General features: G+C 46.9%; 2 protein-coding genes across 2 annotated transcripts in view; one reads left to right on the forward strand and one right to left on the reverse strand.

Annotated features, from left to right (window-relative positions):
• LOC138164747 (ciliary microtubule-associated protein 2-like) overlaps positions 1-9,238 on the reverse strand; it is a 46,751-nt gene extending 37,513 nt beyond the window's left edge. Inside the window, exons 1-4 of the mRNA XM_069092712.1 lie at positions 9,186-9,238; positions 6,676-6,766; positions 5,238-5,402; positions 217-338 (exon numbers count right to left, since the gene is read on the reverse strand). Coding sequence (XP_068948813.1) covers positions 217-338; positions 5,238-5,402; positions 6,676-6,766; positions 9,186-9,238 — 431 coding nt within the window. The remainder of the gene's footprint in view (positions 1-216; positions 339-5,237; positions 5,403-6,675; positions 6,767-9,185) is intronic.
• Positions 9,239-15,223: 5,985 nt separating this feature from the next.
• LOC138164948 (tetratricopeptide repeat protein 22-like) overlaps positions 15,224-18,236 on the forward strand; it is a 39,740-nt gene continuing 36,727 nt past the window's right edge. The window contains exon 1 of the mRNA XM_069092933.1: positions 15,224-16,064. Within this exon, the coding sequence (XP_068949034.1) occupies positions 15,423-16,064 (642 nt within the window). The 5' untranslated portion in view covers positions 15,224-15,422. The remainder of the gene's footprint in view (positions 16,065-18,236) is intronic.

Below are 18,236 nucleotides of genomic sequence, written 5' to 3' on the forward strand. Positions count from 1 at the left end.
TTATGCATTCCACGTGCACTGCCTCTTACCCAAGACACTCTGTCTGGGTTTTGGTCTCTTCCTCTGCAAAATGAGGGTGAACCCAGTGAACTCCAAAGACTTTTCCACCCGGAAGACTGATCTGCTCTGTCTGGGAATGAAAGGTTTTTGCTTCCCCTGCACCATACCTGGAGGGAGCGACCACTGGAGAGGCAGACTCTGCCAGAAAGACCTACCCCCGCCATCTTCGAGAAGCGCACTCCCCCAGAGCTGAGCAAGCCCACGGTGCTGCATGGTTTTTCCTGGGCCAATTCAATGAAGTCTTTATAATTGTAGGATCCTGGACCGATCTGTTCTCCCTTGTTAAAGACACAAGAAAAGCAATTAAGAAAAATATCAGGAAGCTTCTGTGGTAAACCTGGAACCTGGGACTTGCTGTTCCCAAGAGAAGCCAAAGACTGGCTAAATGCAACACTAGCCCCAACTTGGATCCCGGCTTTCCCCAAGGCCTTTTGGTAGCAGCCAAATTGTTGAGCAAGAGCTTGGCACCGGGACAAGAAGAGGATGGAACTGCATGTGGGCACTCAATTAGTTAACAAGCACTTCCTACAGGTGTGAAGCACTGTGCTAGGCACTGGGGATATAAGTGTAAAGAGCAGAGTAATCCCCACTTACCTTCCACTGGGAAAGACAAGTACATGTGAAAATATGTACAGCATAAATATAAAATGAATAAATATTATATCAATATAATCAATATAAGACAGCCAGATAAGAGGAATTGGGGGCACGGGGCAGGGCCCAAGCAGCTGAGATTGGGAGTCTTCATTCAGAAGATAGTGCCTAACAGCTTTCAGAAGAAGAAATCAAAGTTAGGAAAGAATGCTCTAAATCACTATTGACATGAGAAAGGCAAATTAAAATAACTCTGAGGCAACACCACCTACCAGATTGGCTAGTATGAAGAAAAAAAAGGAATGTGGGGAAATTGGGATACTAATGCATTGTTGATGGAGTTGTGAACCAATCCAACCATTCTGGAGAGAAATTCAGAAATATGCCCAAAGGGATATAAAACCATGACCCTCTGACCCAGCAATACCACTTCTAGGTCTGTATCCCAAAGAGATCACAAAAAGGGGAAAGGACCCATATGTAACAAAAATAATAGCAGCTCTTTTAGTGGTGGCAAAGAATTGGAAATTGAAGGGATGTCCATCAGTTGGGGAATGGTTAAACAAGTTGTGGCATATGATTGTGGTGGAATGCTATTGTGCTAGAAGAAACGAGGAGGGGGTGGTTTCAGGAAAACCTGGGAAGACTTATAAGAACTGATGCAAAGTGAGATCATGAAAACACTGTACACATTAACAACAATGTTTTACAACAATCAACTGTGAAAGACTTAGCTACTCTTCAAGGACAATAATTTAGGACAATTCCAGAGGACCCATGATAAAAAATGCTGTCCACCATCAAAGAAAGAACTAAGAAAGTCTGAGCACAGACTGAAGCAGAATAATTTCCCTCTCTTTTTCTTGCTTTTTCTTTTTGCAACATGACTAATATGGAAATGTATTTTGTATTATTTCTCTTGTATAATGATATCAATATCAATTTCTCAACGGATGGGGGAGGGATAAGAGGAAAACAGAATCTAGAATTTAAAAAATTAAATGAATGTTTAAATGAATAAAATATTATATAATAAGATGAAAATATTATTACAAAAAAAAAACCATGATGCCAGAACCACACCTCAAAGGAAGAGAGGGACCCTGTGAGACAGAGGTTAAGGAGAAAGTGCACTCCTCTGGGAGACAGTGGGCTATGTTCTCTTAAAGTTGGGGGAAAGAACTGGAAAATCTACTAAGTACCATCATTTAAAAAATCTATTCTGGAACCTGCTTGCTCTACTGAGAACTCACTCTTTGGTTATCTAGAGTCTGTTCTCTGGACTTGGAAAGGTTTAGCCTTGAGATATGACTGTCATTCATCAAGTACCTGAAGGACTGGCTTGTGGAAGCAGGATTTCTTTTATTCTGCTTGGCCCCAAAAGGCAAAACAAAGAACAGTATGAGGACGTTAGATGAAGGCTAATCTCAATTCTATAGAAAGACATTCTCGGCAGTGGGAGGGGCTGTTTCTCAAAGTGAGGAATTTAAGAAGAAAACAGGGGGTCCTGGGCAATATTGAGCTCCTCGTCAGTGAAGGCATTCAGGCAGATGTCATAGAAGGTTCCTGGAAGGAAAGGTGTATGTGGGGAGGTCTGAGGAGAGGAGAATCCCTTCCTGGGACAGGAGATTTAACTAGATGTCCTCAGAGTTCCCATCTTGTCTATAATCACAAATTTTTTTACTTGTAAGAAACCTCCCAGTTGTGAAACCTCAAAACCCCTAGTAAACGTCACTAAGCCTCTCTGAGCCTCAGTTTTCTCATGCACAGAAATGGGTATGATAATGATAGCACCCAGTTCACAGGGGTTTTGTGAGGAGTGAGTAAGATAACCCGCGTTGTGTTTGGCAGACTTTAAAGCAATATAGAAATGTCTGTTATTACTATTACCATTCAAGACCCAGCTGGAGAGAAAGGCCTTGGTTCAAACCCTGCCTCTGACAGTTACTAGCACTATGACCTTGGGCCAGTCATTTAACTGTTGTCTGTCTCAGTTTCCCCATCTGTAAAATGAAGGATTGGACTCCAAGGCCTCAAAAGTCTCTTCCAGCTCTGGACCTATGATCCTGTGGACTCTTAGAAGAGGCTTTCCTGATTCCCACTGTTGTTAGTACCACCCCCTGAAATGGCTTTTTCTATGTATGTTATGAATTTGGAGTTACAATCCTGTCACTCCAATGAATTCTGATGGTCTCTAGGATAAAATGGAAATGCTTTTGTTTAACTTTTAAAGCTCTTCACAACCTGGTCTTCTTGTTGATCGTCACCTATGATATTGCATCTCCCACCTGCATGCCTTTGCAGGGCTGTTCATGCCTGGGATGCACCCTTACTTCACCTTTGCTTCTTACAATCTATTGCTTCTTTCAAAATTCTGTTCCACATAAAACCTTCCTTGACCCCTCCAGCCAACCAACCACTAAAGCCCTCTCTATAAACACTACCCCCCAACACCAAACTACTTTGAATTTATTTTGTATGTAATTAGTTATATTTGTGCTATTTTCCCCTGATAAAATGTAAGCTTCTTAGGGACAGAACTTAATTTTTTTGGATGGGGTGTCTTTGTATCCCTAGCACCTGATAGTGTCTGGCTAAATTTCATTGAACTGAATTAAAAGGCAGTATTTATGTGCTTTAAAATATCAGGCCTTTTTAATAGCTTCACCTTTTTGAAAAGTTGTTTTTAAGACATTATATTTGCTTTGGATTATTATTATATATTATATATATTACCAATAAAATTATATATATTTTATATATATTACCAATAAGAGACTTCTTAGAACAATTTAGAATGAATAGGCTCCCTTGTTAGTGAAGATCTCAATCATAGAACTGACATTTTGAGAGAAACCACCCCCACCTTGTGCTTGTCCAAAGGAAGTTGGGCTTTAGAATTGATTGTAGGGTCTGAGAGGAACCATAGAAGTCTTTTCATCCAACTTGTTCATTTTACAGAGGGGGAAACTGAGGCCCATTTGTGGACCAAAGAGTGTGAATGCTCAGTGCAGTCCTTCCCTGATAGCAGAAACACATTCAATTTTAGATGCTTTGACTAGGACCTCAGAGCATCTACCTGAGAGATGGTGGGTGAAGGTCACCTTTGTACCTGATGAATAGGAAGCATCTGAACACAGAACAGGATGGGAAGGCCTTATGAATGAAGGAGAGGTTAAGAGTTATAGGGAGAAACAGTAAAGCCATAATAATTTACCCCTTTCAGACCTAGATAAATCCAACCAAAAAATAAACAAAAAAATTAAAGGACCCCATCAGGATTTTAGAAAAGCTGGATAAAGTAACTGGCAAGGCTGTAAGAGAAGAGACACATTTATATATTGTAGATAGATCTGTGAGCCAGTCCAGTTATTCTGGAGGGCAATTTGAAACTGCCAAATATGTGATTAAACTGTGCATAGCCTTTGACTCATACTAGATCTATACATCAAAGAGATCCAAGAAAGTGGAAAAAGAACCTATATGTAAAAACATATTTCTATCAGGGTTGCTTTTTGCAGCAGCAGCAGCAAAAATTAGAAAGTGAGGGGGTATCCATCATTTTAGTTGTTTAGTCATGTCTGATTCCTTGTGACCCCATTTGAAGTTTTTTTTTTTTTGGATCCAAGATCCTGGAGTGGTTTGCCATTTCCTACTCAATCTCATTTTACAGATGGGGAAACTGAGGCAACCAGGGCTCAGTGTTTGCCTAGGGTCACACAATTATTAAGTGTCTAAGGCCAAATTTGAACTCAGGTTTTTCCTGATTCTAGGTCAGGCACTCTATTCACTTTGCCACCTCCCTGCCCATCTATCAATTAGGTAATGGATAAATAAGTTATAGTACATGAAAGTGATAGAATACTATTGTGCTATGAGAAATGACGAAGGCAATAGTTTCAGAGAAATCTAGGAAGACCTGTATAAACTAATACAAAATGATGTGAGTAGAACCAGGAGAACAATTTATATGATAACAACAAAGACAATTTTGAAAGCCTTAGGAACTCTGATCAATACGATGAGCAGATGAATTTCCGGAGGATTCACAATGAAACATGTTAGCCACCTCCTCAAAGACAGAGTATGGACTCAAGCATATTTGGGAGGACATGGTCAATGGGGGGCAATTTTTTTCCTGACTACATGTTTAGGTAACAGATTTCAGTTTCCCTTTTTTCCTCAATGGGGAAAAAGGGAGGTGAGAGGGAGAGAAGGCAGATTTTTCAATGACTACAAAAAAAATTATTAAAAATAAAATTTAACCTTAAAATTTTTTTAAAAGAATGAAAGGGAAAATTCCAAGAGAATCACAGAATTACAGAATTACAAAATTGAAAGAACTGTTTTCACAACCAACTAGTCCAACCTGTATGTGAACAAGACTGTCCTGTTATGACATACCTGAAAAGATAGAAGTACTCATTTCACTCTTGGTCAATTTTTAGGAAGTTTTTCCAACATTAAGTTGGGATTACATTTACATCCCTGCTGTTTAGTATCATGTGATTGAGGGACAATTAATCTAGGAGCATGGATGAAGAGGAGAATCCTTATCAGGAAGAGGAAAACAAGGATCTTACAAGGAATTTCTTTTCTTTGATGATAGATTTATACTGGAAGTGAGGCAACTGGGTCAGCCTGGTGGCCTCCTGAGCCTTGGCCCATCCAGTTCCAATGGCTTTCTTCACCTCCTCCTCATCGAAGCATCCATCACTGAAGCGGTACATTCCAGGTCCCATATGGGTCTAAAAGTCAGAACAGGGTAATAATTGGCTCTCCAGGGTCCTGCTCTACTTTACTTGAAAAAGGCAGAATTGCAGACACATAAGAAGATCAGAGCTGGGAAGGGCCTTAGAACAGGGAATGTCAGGGCTGGGAGGGACCTGGGAATGGAGAGGAACCCAGAAGGTGTAATGGTTAGACTTGAAGGAACCATAGGTGACCCTCGAGCTAAATCAACCCGTTTTCCAGGTGAAGGCATGAGCAAGGACAGAGGGGGAAATTTTTGGCAAACTAGAATTGGCACCTCAGGTGTCAGGGTCCTCCTTCCACCATAAAGTATCTTCTCTGCACCTTTCCTCTCTGCCCCCCCCCTCTCAAACTTTCTTCGACAGTTCTCAGATGGGGAGTGCAGTTTACCGAGTTTAAGCTTCAAGTTTTGAGATCTCGCCCCGCTCTCATTTCCTGTTCTAAGCTTCGCGTCACCTCAAACCTGGACTTTACTAAACTGCTGGTGGTCTGCCTGCCTTGAGCCCCTCCTCCACCCCAGTCCATCCTCTACTCAGCTGTCAGCGTGACCTTCCCAGAGGGCACGTCACTTCCCTACGCACTGAGCTCCGTGGCTCCCTACTACCTCCAAAATCCAGTCTAGAGCAGACAGAGAGCCGTCTGCTTGACGTTTAAAGTGCCCTTCAGAGCCTGGCACCTCCTTCCTTTTCAGCCTCCTTACACCTGGCTCTTTCCGCCCGTCCTCCTGGAGGCGTGCTTTGCCGCAGAGCCTGGTGCCTCTGGCTCTTCCTCACACTGGACAATCCTTTTCCCTGCTAGTGCATTTTCGTTGCCCGTCCCCCGTCCCCAGAATCCTGTGCTTCCTCCTGGCCATCCCCTGGCATGCCCGGCAAAGTCCCCCAGTTTGCACAAAGCGTCTGCTTTGTCCTGTCTCCATCCTGTTTGTCCAGAAATGGATCCACGTCGTCTCCTCCGTTTGACCGGGAGCTCCTTGAGGGCAGGAACCGTCCTTTGCCTTTGTTTGTATCCCCAGTGCTCAGCACAGTGCCTGGCACAGACTAGACACTTGACTTGATTAGAACCACCCAAAAAAGAGTTTTTCAGGAAAATGTGTCAGGATGGTCTGGTAGGAAAATAGGGCTTTGGTTTGGGGCAAGCCCGACGTTCCTTTTCGTTTTGACTGTGCCCCCCTCCCCTTGGCAAATTCAGCAGAACTGAGAGATATCCCTGGGCATCCCCTGCCCCATAATCCCCTTCTTCAGGCCTTGACAATGGGATGGAACCACTCACCCTTTTGGGCAGATAGTGCTTGGAGTATAACACCTGAGGAAAGGTGGGCTGCGGCTTCTTCGGCTGTGTGATAACTGCGCTCACATCAAACCTAGCCCGGAAAGAGACAAAAAAAATCTCCAGGTGAAATACTTCTGCCGTGATGGGCTTGCTGGGGGATGCTGGGCAAGCTCCCTGCCCCTTTCTGGGTCTCTGTGAAGAGCTTGGACTAAATCAGAGATTTTCAAACTTTCTGACCTCAGGACCTTTTTAGACTCAAAACATTTTTAAACAGCCTTCCCCACCCCCAAAGAGCTTCTCTTTATATGGGTTACAGCTACTAAAAGCAATATGAGAAATTAAAATGTCACAGGATTATTTTGAAGATAGTTTTGACCTCATGGACCCCCGGAAATGGTCTTGGGGACCCAGAGGACCCTCTGACCAAACTTTGAGAACATCGGAAGAGGGTGATCTTTGTTTCTTGTTCAGCACAAGTACTCTGAGATTCTGACATCACCGCTTGCCTTTTAAGGAAGGGGAAAGAGGACACTAAAAATAAACTGAAATTAGAGAACACTGGCCTTTGAAGAGACCTCAGATGATGTCAGCTTCAACACCTACCTGATGCCTGAAACGTCCCCATTCTACCACCACAGGGATGGGCACCCAGCCTCTTCTTGAATATTTCTAGTGCCAGGGAACACAGCACTTTGCCAAGGCGGTCTACTCCATCTTAGAATTGTTAGAAGTGTTTCCTCATATTGAACCAGCATCTGCTTCCCTGTAATGTTGCCCCATAAGTCCTAGTGCAGATCTCCAGGGCCAGACTGACTAAATCTCATCCTTTGCCACCATGCCAACCTTTCACAAAGGTGAAGGGATTTGCAGGTCCAACATATGACGTATAGTGTCAGGGGTCCTCGGGAATCCCCAGGATACAATTGGAGGACAGAGGCAGAAAGGATACTCACAGGGCTAGATGTCTCTCCACCCACACATGGAATATGGTTAATAAAATGAGTAGTAATTCAATTCAACACCTCAGCACCTACTATGCGCAAGGCATTATACTCGATACAGAGAATACAAAGAGAAAGACAAACCAATTCCTGACCTTGGGGCCACTTTACATCCTACTGAGAGAAATAACATAAAAACCCAAATGAGCAAATACAAGATTACTGGAGAAAGGAATCATTACTAAAGACTAAGGGGATAAGGAAACACTCCCATTTAAGAGGTGGCACCTGAATTCTTCCTTGATAGGAGCTAAGTGCTCTCCAAGGTAGAGGTGAGAAGGAAGTGCTTTCTAGGAACAGCTTATGCAAAGGTGGGAGGTAGAATTCTTAGTCCTGAGAACAGCAAACAGTCTCAAACACCCTTAAGCAGAGTAAGAAGAACAATGGGGAATTCTCTGGGAAAAGCAGAATGGTGCCAGATGGGTAAAGGGTTTGACATGCCAAGCAGAGGAGGAGCCTTGAGACCAGAGAGGGACACTAAAGAAAGATTTACAATCAGGCGAATGAGAAAGTCAGCATGTTCATTCTGTAGTTTTGTGGCAAGTGGGTTGGAAAGGGGAGAGACTAGAAGTAGGGAAATGTTGCAAAGGAAGGGATCTTATAAGAAGGAAAATATGAATTTATTCTCTCCTCACCAGCTAGGTGGTACAGTGGGTAAAGTCCCTAGCCTTGAGTCAGGAAAATTTTGAGTTCAAATGCAGACTCAGACACTTACTACTTGTATGACCCTGGCCAAGTCACTTAACTTCAGTCTGCCTCAGTTTCCTCATCTGTAGAATATGTTTAATGCCCATTAATGGGCACCTACCTCTCAGGGCTGTTACAAGGATCAAATGAAAGAATAAAGGCAAAGAGAGGCAAAAACAGTCCCTGATCTCAGGGATCTCACATTTTAACGGGAAAGATCCCATGCAAACAATTCTGTTTAATAAAAAAGATAAAGGATAAATCGAGGTTAATCCCAGAGGGAAGGCACTAAGATTGAGGTGGACTGGGAGAGGGATCCAGTAGAAGATGGGCATTTAGATGGAATTTGAAGGAAACCAAGGAAGCAAGGAGATGGAGACAAGGAGGGAGTGAATTCCAGGCATGGGCTGTCCCTGGAGCAGGGATATATAGTGTCTGGTGGGAGGAACAGCCGGGCGGTGAGTGTCAGTAGAATGCAGAGTATATTGGCTCAAGGTCACGAAGTAGCAGGGCCGGACTCCCATCCAGGTCCCCTCTCGCCAAATCCAGCTCTTTCCAAGGTGTTTCCTTAGTTAGGGCTTGAGGCCAGCTCTTAGGGAAGGGCATTTAGAAATCATGAAATCTTACTCTTTCAGGTTACAATGAAGGGAACTGAGGCCAAGGAGACAGGACTAGCCCAAGGTAACACAGCAAGTCAGTGGTATTGGCTGAATTTGAACCAGTGCCAAGGATGGCAGAGGAAAAACAAGGGGTAAGGAAGAGGAGTTACTGCCCAGCCCCTGCCCCTCTGGCGAAAGACCACCCTGGACTCCCCAACCCAACCTTGCTGACTGCACCCCGAAGGGCGCTCCAATAAAAAGCTTGGTTGTAGCCATGCTCAAGGTCTGGAGAAACGTTTCCAAGACTCTGCAGGGGGTTCCTTGGATCCACTGTAAGCTTTCTAGAACTTGGGTGGGGGGCCCTAGCCTGGGGGCTCGCCCCGCCCCCAAGCTGCCAGGCAACGCCCTCTAGGCTCTTGTGACCTGGAGTTGCGGAGAGGGGCGGGGGAGCTGTGAGAAGGGAGAAAAAAGGGAATGGAGAGAATAGGTGGGAAAGAAGGGAAGGGAGGAGAGAAGAAAGGAAATAGAGGAAGAGAAGGAAGGGTAGAAGGGGAAAGAAAGAAAGAGGCTCTGTCACGTATGGAAAAGAGGAGGGGAAGGAAGGAGAAGGGGAAAGAGAGAGGAGAGAGAGAAGAAAGGAGGAGAAAAGAGGAGGGGAATGAAGGGCGGGGACGGATGGGGAAATAGAAAGAAGGGGGAGGAGGGAGAGGCAGGTGAGAAAGGAGGTAGGCTAGAGAAGGGAATGGGAAAAGAGGGGCAGACAAGAGAAGGGGGTCATAGATGAGGGAAAGGCGAAGAAGAGAAGGAAAAAAGAAGTAGAGGGGAAATGGATGGGGAGGCAAAAAAGGGAAGAGAGGAAGGAGGAGGAGAGTGGGGAAAGGAAGTGAGGAGGGAGGAGGGGGAGAAAAGAGAAGGGAGAGAATGAGAAGAAGGGAGAAAGAGGGAAAAACAGGAAGAACGGTCCACCTCGGCTTCTCTGTCTTCCTTTACCTCCATCCCCAGCCTTACCTCATCATCTGTGCTGTCCCTCCTCCATAACTCCCTATCCGTCCCATTTCTCACTCTATAACTTGAAAATGTTCAACCTCAGCTATTGCCAGAGTGCTGGACAATTGTGCTCTTCTCCACACCCTACCTCATCCCCTTCAGCATCTGTTCCAAACCTTTGCCCCTTGTCTGAAGCTTGTTCAGACATAGATGACCCTGTCTCTTTCCTTGAGATGCCTGAGGTTATCAGACGGGAATGTGCACAGCCCTTCTTCCTTCGGAATCTTAGCATCACAGGTCTCTTTCTCCTCTTTGCTCTACTTTTCCTACTTCTCAGTAGCACTAATCTCTCTCCTCATGCCCCTTGTTTTATTTCCTATGACCTCCTGGACTTTGGCTTGGCAGCCCACCTTTCTTTATTTTTTTTTTTTAATGCATCCTCCATTGTTCTCTCTCCACTATTTTCTTCCTATCTGCTGACACATTCTCAAGAATTCCCAATCCTAAAAAAACTTTTCCTGGATTCTCATTTTTGGAGAGGGGGGGGGAAACCAGATGTGTGATTTCCTCAGCAGAGGGAATTCCCATTGAGAAAGCTTCCTCAATCAGCCTTCCTTCCAAGGTCTCTTCCAACTTTCAGTCTGGAGCCTCTCACCAGGAAGCACTGGTGGTTTCATCATTCATTGGAAGATAAGCCACACCCTTCCTCCACCTCACTGTGTGAGCCTCAGTATCCCCATCTATCTGTAAAATGAAAAGGGCTAGACAAGTTGGCATCAGAGGTTGCCGCTAACTCTAGATTGGTGGTCTTCTGCCTGTGATCCTACTGTGTGCCAGGCACCATGATGAACATGTGAAAATGGATATGCACCTACTGTGATTGGCTTGAGTCCCCCAGTTATCCAGGTAACTGGCCATGCCAGCCAAGATAGAGTGGCTTGACATACCAACAGTCATTTGTAGTGACCAAGAGCGCACCCAGCTGGATGTGAAGAGCACCAGAAACTCAGAAGCCAGGTAAGCTCACACCAGCTCTGAGCCATTAGGTGGTTTAGGGACCTTTGAGAGACATCCTGATCTCCAGAGATCTCCCTGACTGCTGCCTAAGGGGCTCTCAGACAGTTCTTGTTCTGTGTTTTGGGGGGACATCCCCTTCTTTTACTGTTGAGCACAAGCTCAAGACTTGCACTGGCAAGCCTGATTGGCACCAAGAATGCCTTCTGATTTGTGTATCAAAGGGCCTCGCTTCCTGTTTCCTGGGTTTTCCCCTCCCCTTGGGAATGGGGTTCCCTGCCACATTCCTTTCTAGGACCCAGCCCAATTCCCTGCCTTTCTTTGTTTGAAAAGTATAAATATCTCACTCTTTCCAAATGGGCTTTGAACAGATGTGGACCCTGCCTCACTATTCTAGCTTGCAAGCTCCAGCTCAGGAATAAATGCATTAATAACCTGTGAATGCTGGGATCAGACCCATTCCAGGCCCCTTTCCTGGACCTGGGGTTTCTTCCATTTTGACAGTTCACAGGGGTTTTTAATTTGACAAGCACTAGAGATAGAGACAAAAATGAATCAGTCCATGTCCTCAGGAAGCTTACATTCATTCATAGAAAACAATATGCACACATATGAGGAGATAGAGAATATAGGGTCTCCCAAAAGTCTTAATGCAGTTTTAGTCTATTGAAGCATATGGTTAATACAATAAACAAGGTAATCAGAGGAAGAATGGATCAGGAGGCAACCTTTGAGGGAAGGGAAGGATTCTGGGAAATTGGGGTAAGGAGGGAATGTAGGGGCATCAGGTGTCAACAAGAGAAAAGAGGCTGGTTTGTGAAAGAGAGTCAGGCATAGCAAGTCTGGAAGGGCAGGCTGGGGACAGATTGTGAAGGACATGCAAGGCCAATAGAGGATTTTATATTTGGTTCTAGAGGACAATAGGGAGCCATTGCGGCTCCTTGACCGAGGGAAGTAGGGGGTGCTCAGAGGTATTGCTGGTAGCAACTGTAAGGACATGAGTTAGCATCAAAGGCTTTTGGAAAGAATTGCAGAGGTCAGTGTCCCTGCTTCTGTGACTCTAACAGATTAAGGTGTAAAACTGGGAGTGTATGAGGTCCACAAAACTCCTGAACTCAACCAGTCAGATTAAAATGTCCTTGGAAAATGATTAACAAAATAAACAAAAATACAATTGAACATAAATAATGTTCATTTGTAGTTTTCTAAGTCAATAGGCCCGTGTCCTGGGTCCATTTTCATTTGAGTTTGACACCACTATGGTTCTAGGACTCTCACGTTCCAAGTATTCTAACATTCTGGGAAAGGTTCTGGGATTCTATGCACGGAACACCAGTGAGACCAAAGACTCTGTTTCCTCCTCCTGACATGCATTTGTTGATGATGGGATGCTCCCTCTTGGCAGTCGACTATGGCTGGGAAGACTCTTACCCTAAAAACATAGCTGGGGGACACAGCCCTTGGTGGGACTGCCCAAGGGGGCCCCTGTGGGAAACCAAGCCCACCCAGGGACCCCTGCCCTTCTGTGGCAGTGTCTAAGATAGTGGTAGAGAGGAGCCCTGCCGGCCAGCAGCAGAGCTGAGAATGTGAGGTGAAAAGATTGATAAAAGAGTTACTTACCCAGAGGTTGACAATCATAAACAAGACGGGATTCCACTATGGTGGAAAACTGAGTCAACTTTATTCAGCTAAGAGTCCAGTACATATAGTGTGGAACTGCATAGTCTTATAAGCTGCTATCTTTGGGATGACACCAGTGTCCTAGCTCCCATTCGCCTCATATGTGACGGCCGTGTGCTCTACCCTAGTTATCAGGGACGAGAACCGGGCAGGATGTTCCAAACCTCCCTAAACTTCCCTAGAGCAGGATGGAGTTGTCCCAAGGCTTCTAGTTAATACTACAGTGCAACATTATGCTAGTGTCCCCTGAGAACACTGCAAGCATCCTTGTTCCCAGGCTGAGATGTGAAGCCCAAGCCTGTGAGCCTTCCTGGGGGATGGGGAACCGATCCAAGGCTGTTTAACAGGGTCTCATGCTGAGAGGGCTTATTCAGCCATCAAGGTCAGAGCCCCACTGGCCGTGGTCCTCAATAGGCTCCATCACCCATTCTTGTTTCATCTGCTTTATCATCTGCCCTTTTTCATTTGTCAGTCTCTAAGGTGTGTGTGTGTGTGTGTGTGTGTGTGTGTGAGTGTGTGTGTGTGAGAGTGAGTGCGCGCGCGCGTGTACGAGCTCTCGAATGCACACGAACCGAAACAGATTCCCTTCTCAGAGGAGAAGTCATTTCTGTCTCATGACGGGCTTTCCGGCCTCCCAGCTGCCTCCCTTTTGGATTATTTATCGGGGGTTCCCTGTGCCCCAGCCCCTTGCACAGATCCCACAGGTATCTGAATCTGGGCCACCTCCAATGACCAGTGGGGTCACAGGGAGGCAAGACGGGGTCAGAGGGGAACAGAGATCAGACAACAACAATCACTTTGAGGAATGATGTTCATAGGGTCTGTGAGGTCCACAAAGCACCCTGCATTCCACCTGCTTCCATAAGTCTTTCCCACTCCCTCTTTAAAGCCAATGCCTCCCTTGGAGATTCCCCCGTTTCTCCTTCCAGCCTTTGCCATCTCATCCTCATATCCTGTTTGTGCCCAGGTGTTTCTGTGTCATGTCTCCCACTGGACTGGGAGTTCCCTGAGGGCCAGGACTGTCTGTGCCTTCCTTTCATCCCCCTTGCTTAGCACAATGCCTAGCATGTAGTAGGCACTTAGTAAATGCCTGTTGATTTTATCTGACTATATCTATTACCTTATTAAAGCACCTCAGAGACCATCTAATTTAACTCCTTCATTTTACAGAAGAGGAAACTGAGGCCCAGGGAAGGGACTTGCCCAAGGTCACACATGAGGTAAGTGACAGAGATCTTCAGGGTAGCCAATAAGTAGAGACATCCCCCTAGGCAATGCCTCACTGAGGCTCTGGAGTTGGAGGAAAGCACCCTCAGAGATGCCCCTGGAAGGAAGCCACCACACTGTGACTTGGGAGTCATTCAGTTGTAATTAATTTGGAGGAAACCAGAAGATAGAGCCAGCCTCCCGCTTCTATATTTATATATAAAAACATAAGGTATCCATAACTTTTTTTTTGGAGGGGGAAGGTAGGGCAATTGGGGTTAAGTGACTTGCCCAAGGTCACACTAGTTTTGTGTTAAGTGTCTGAGGCCAGATTTGAACTCAGGTCCTCCTGATTCCAGGGTCAATGCTCTATTCACCGAACCAACCAGCTGCCCCCATAACATTTTTCAAGATTAATCATTCTATAAAGACTACTTGTTGTTTTCCTAGGATTTAAATCTGGAATAATAACGGACCTTTTCAAAGTGTACAGCTGTCTAGCTCTTCCTCCCACATATTGTCCTTATGAAATGGATTTCTTTTCTTTTTTTCTTTTTAACAAAAGTGTTTGTTTATTTATTTATTGTCCATTTATCCCTATTAAACCCACCACACTCCTCTGACAAAAGAGGAAACTGAGGCCAGAGTGGAGAAGGGGCCGGTGCAAGGGGGCAAGACCAGAGCCAGACTCCAGCTGGCCCAACAGCCCAGCTCCGGATCTGATTCTTCCCTCAGCTGCTTCCCCATCATGCCTCTCTTTCACAACACATCTGGCTTGGCAGGGCTGGTCTTAACAGTTTGCCGGAACAAAAATGGAAACATGTCTCCTAGCTGTTCAGTCACACCTCCTTCTGCTACCTTGGGAATCACTCTCGGAGGGTGTTGTGGGTGGAGGACAGGGAGGGGAGTCAGCCAGCCAGCAGACTGCTAATCATCCTCAGCCTGGGTATTTTCCCACTCACCAAGCTAGGAATGGGGCTCACTTCCCCAGTCTGCTAGTTCCTATGGTGTGACCTCCTCTGGGAATAAGTCCTGATAAATGAGGGCACTAGACTGGTCAAGGCCACATGTGGGCCTCTAGATCCTCAAGCACAAATTTGTTTGACTGAATCCAGACTTAATGTCCTGTGAAGTTTAGATTCAGTCAAAGGGTGGCATGTGGCCTCGAGACTGCAGGTTCCCCACTCTTGGACTAGATGATTGCCAATTCCACCCTCAGCTCTCACCCTGTCTTCTCTGAGGCCCCTCAGAGCTCTGAATCCTCTCTGGCTGGGGCAGCCGCCCAGCACCCACTGACCTTTACATTGCATTTCCTCTAGGGAGGCCTCTCCCCGACAAGCTCCTCCCCTAGACTTTGACAAACCTGAAGAGCCAGGTAGGAGGGCTTGGCCCTCTCCCTGCCAGAGCTGCAGCACCATAGGTGTGTGGGCTCTCAGGCTGGAAGGACCCTTAGAAATTGTCTCATCCAACCCCCTCATTTTACAGATGGGGACTGGAGCGGGGAGAAGGGAAGTCCTACTCGCCTGAGTTCACACAGCTAGGCAGCAGCAGCCCTGGGACCCGCTTCCTCCAGATGGAGGGCTTGCCCCCCAACACCAGGCTCCAGGTCCTCCCTGATGCTGGGCCTCTGCCTCTGGGAGACAACGAGGGGGGGATGCCCGAGGACGACATTGAAGCGCTCATGGAGGAGATGGCTTACCTCCCTGGCCACTTCCACCTGGACCTGAACCTGAACTTTGAGCCGGGCTCCCGGGCCCCCTTCCGAGGCAGAGACATGAAGCTGCAGAGGGAGAGCCTTCGGACTGAGCTAGAGTTCGAGGCTGGGCCCCTACAGTATGCGGTGAGGAACCTCCTGGGGGTTTTCACCTTCTACCTGGAGGAGCTGCAGCAGGCCCGGGAGCTTTTCCTGCAGGTGACCCAGGAGGCACCTGACAACCTTAACGCCTGGGCCAACCTGGCTTACGTCTATGATCAACTGGGCCTGGAGCAGGAGGGGGCCCGCTGCACTGAGACGCTGTCTGGCCTCATGGGCCTGGAGGCTGACGAGGAAGGGCTGGCCGATGGGGAGCTCCAGCTCCGGGCAGCCCGATGCCTGGCCGAGCAGGGCTACGCCTCGGCCTTTGACGTGGGCTTCGTGAGCGAGAGTGACCAGGTCCAGAAGCTGACTGCTGGCATTGCCCTCTATGACAAAGGCCTGGCCTACGGGCAGAAGAAGGTCAGTGACCTGCCCCAGCCCTTTGGGGGTGCTTTGGTTCTCTGGGGGACTTGGAAAGATGGTGGGATAAAGGAAGAGGTTTGGCAGACTGAGGAGAGATGGAGGCAGAGGACAAGCACTGATTAAGCAGACCCCCTCAGGTATTCATCCAACACACACAAGCTGAGAGGGATTGTCAGAGCTAAAACTCCACGGCCTGTCAGAGCCAGGAGGGACCTGGCAGGGCATCTAGCCTGACTTTAGGAGTCCTTCTGTTTCATCTTTCACAAGCACTGTCCAGACACTGCTGGAAGCCGTCCGGGGAAGGAAGGGCTACCCAGCCAATCAGTCAGGAAGCACTTATTAATCATTGCTATGTGCCAGGTACAGGTAGTACTATGGAATTACACAGAGAGCACGATGAAAGACAAGCACAGTCCCTGCCCCCAGAAAGCTGTCATTCTCTTGGGGCGTCACAGGGTCTAGACAGAGGAAATGGAGGGAGCCTCAGGCCCTCCGTCCCCATGTTTATTGGGTCACATGGATGATTGTTCTTGATTCAGGGTGCCCTACATTAGGGAGGGCACTGACAAGCTCTGGGACAAGCAGGATGCTCAGAGGATGGGAGAACATGCCTCACGGTCCTCTATCTGTTAAAGGCACTGGGCCCATTTAGCCTGAGAGGGGAGTGTCCAGGGCCCATGGTGCTGCCTTTGGTGTGTGGAGGAGAGAGCAGACCTGCTCCTCTTATCCACAAAAATCAAGAGCAGGAGCCGGGAGGAAGTCTCAGAGAAGCAGATTTGGTCTGGATGGCAAGACCCGCTTCCCGCTGATGCTAGCTGTCCCAAAGAGGCTTGAGCTCCCTCAGAAGATAGTGAGTTCCCCGTCCCTGAGGGGATCCAAGCCAAAGCTGAGCTGTATGGAAGCTTCAATGGCTGCCCATTGGCACCCCCATCAAGTCCAGATCCTGAGCCTGGAGTCCAAAGCCATCCCACAATCTGCCCCACCCAACTTTCCCAGTCTTAAGTCTCACTATTCCCCTTCATGAGTTGTAAACTGCAGCAATACCCATGGCCCTTTATACAGTCCGTGATCTGCTCCCTGCACGGTACTCATGCATTTCCTCCACCATGAATGGCTTTCCTCTTATCTCTGTCTGGTGAAGTGTTTCCCATCATTCAAGGCTCAGCCTGGGTGCCTCCTTTACTGGGCAGCCTGCCTCAGTTCCCCCTAGCCAACAGTGATTTCCTTCTTCCTCAGAGTCCCCACAGTCCTCTGCCTGTCCTCTCTATCGCTCACTTCCAGCAGATGCCCACAGATTGCAGGAAAATACTAGCTCATCATATGTCCCCGACCAGATTTCAAACTCCTAAAGGTCTAGGATGCTGGTGCATTTTTCTTTGTATCTCCCCTGCTCTGAGCATAGGACCTTGAACATGGAAGTGGTCAAAGATACATTCATGTAAATAAATATACAATGTCCTGCTTTCATAGGTACAGGGACTGAGCCTGTGATTTCCAGAACAGGGCACTCCCATATGAGGATACTCCCACTCCCAAGGCAGGCTGGCACTTTCTCTGAAGTGTATAGTCTTAGAGAATTGCCCAGGACCTTGGCAAGTGAAGGGATTTGCTCACAGTCACATATACAGAGTCCTGCTGATGCAGAAGCCAACTTCTTTTGCATGGTTCCAAGCTGCCTTTCCATTCTGGAGTCTAACCTTCTGCAGGCTAAGGACCGGAACAGCACAGCACCAGGCACATAGTACCACTTGCTGCTTATCTGTTCTAACATCTTAGGAGGAGTCTCCTTTAAAACAGTATAGAAAGGTGATCACTCCTCTGTACTCTGAAGGCCTCTTCCTTTTTCTATGCTTCTGCCCCCAGCCCTGGGGTCATACCCTCGCTGGGTCAGAATGGCAGGTCTGGAGTTGGACTTTCAGAGGTCACACAGTCTAACATCCCCCTGTTTACAGATGAGCAAATGAAGCCCATTGGGTGAGGGACACTCAGTCAGACAGTCAATCAAGCATTTAGTGAATACTTACTATGTGCTCACACACACACACACACACACACCATCAGTTTCAGGCAAGGATCAGGAAAGGCTGTCTGGAGGAGGTGAGAAATAAAGACCACATTGGAGGTCCTATCATTGGACTCTCTAGAGGCTTCTCAGGACAAACCTCCCAT

Source organism: Petaurus breviceps, unplaced genomic scaffold, assembly GCF_028583685.1.
Source record: "Petaurus breviceps papuanus isolate PSGF00001 unplaced genomic scaffold, PetGlider_PUasm1.0 207, whole genome shotgun sequence".
In the NCBI taxonomy this organism is placed as follows: domain Eukaryota; kingdom Metazoa; phylum Chordata; class Mammalia; order Diprotodontia; family Petauridae; genus Petaurus; species Petaurus breviceps.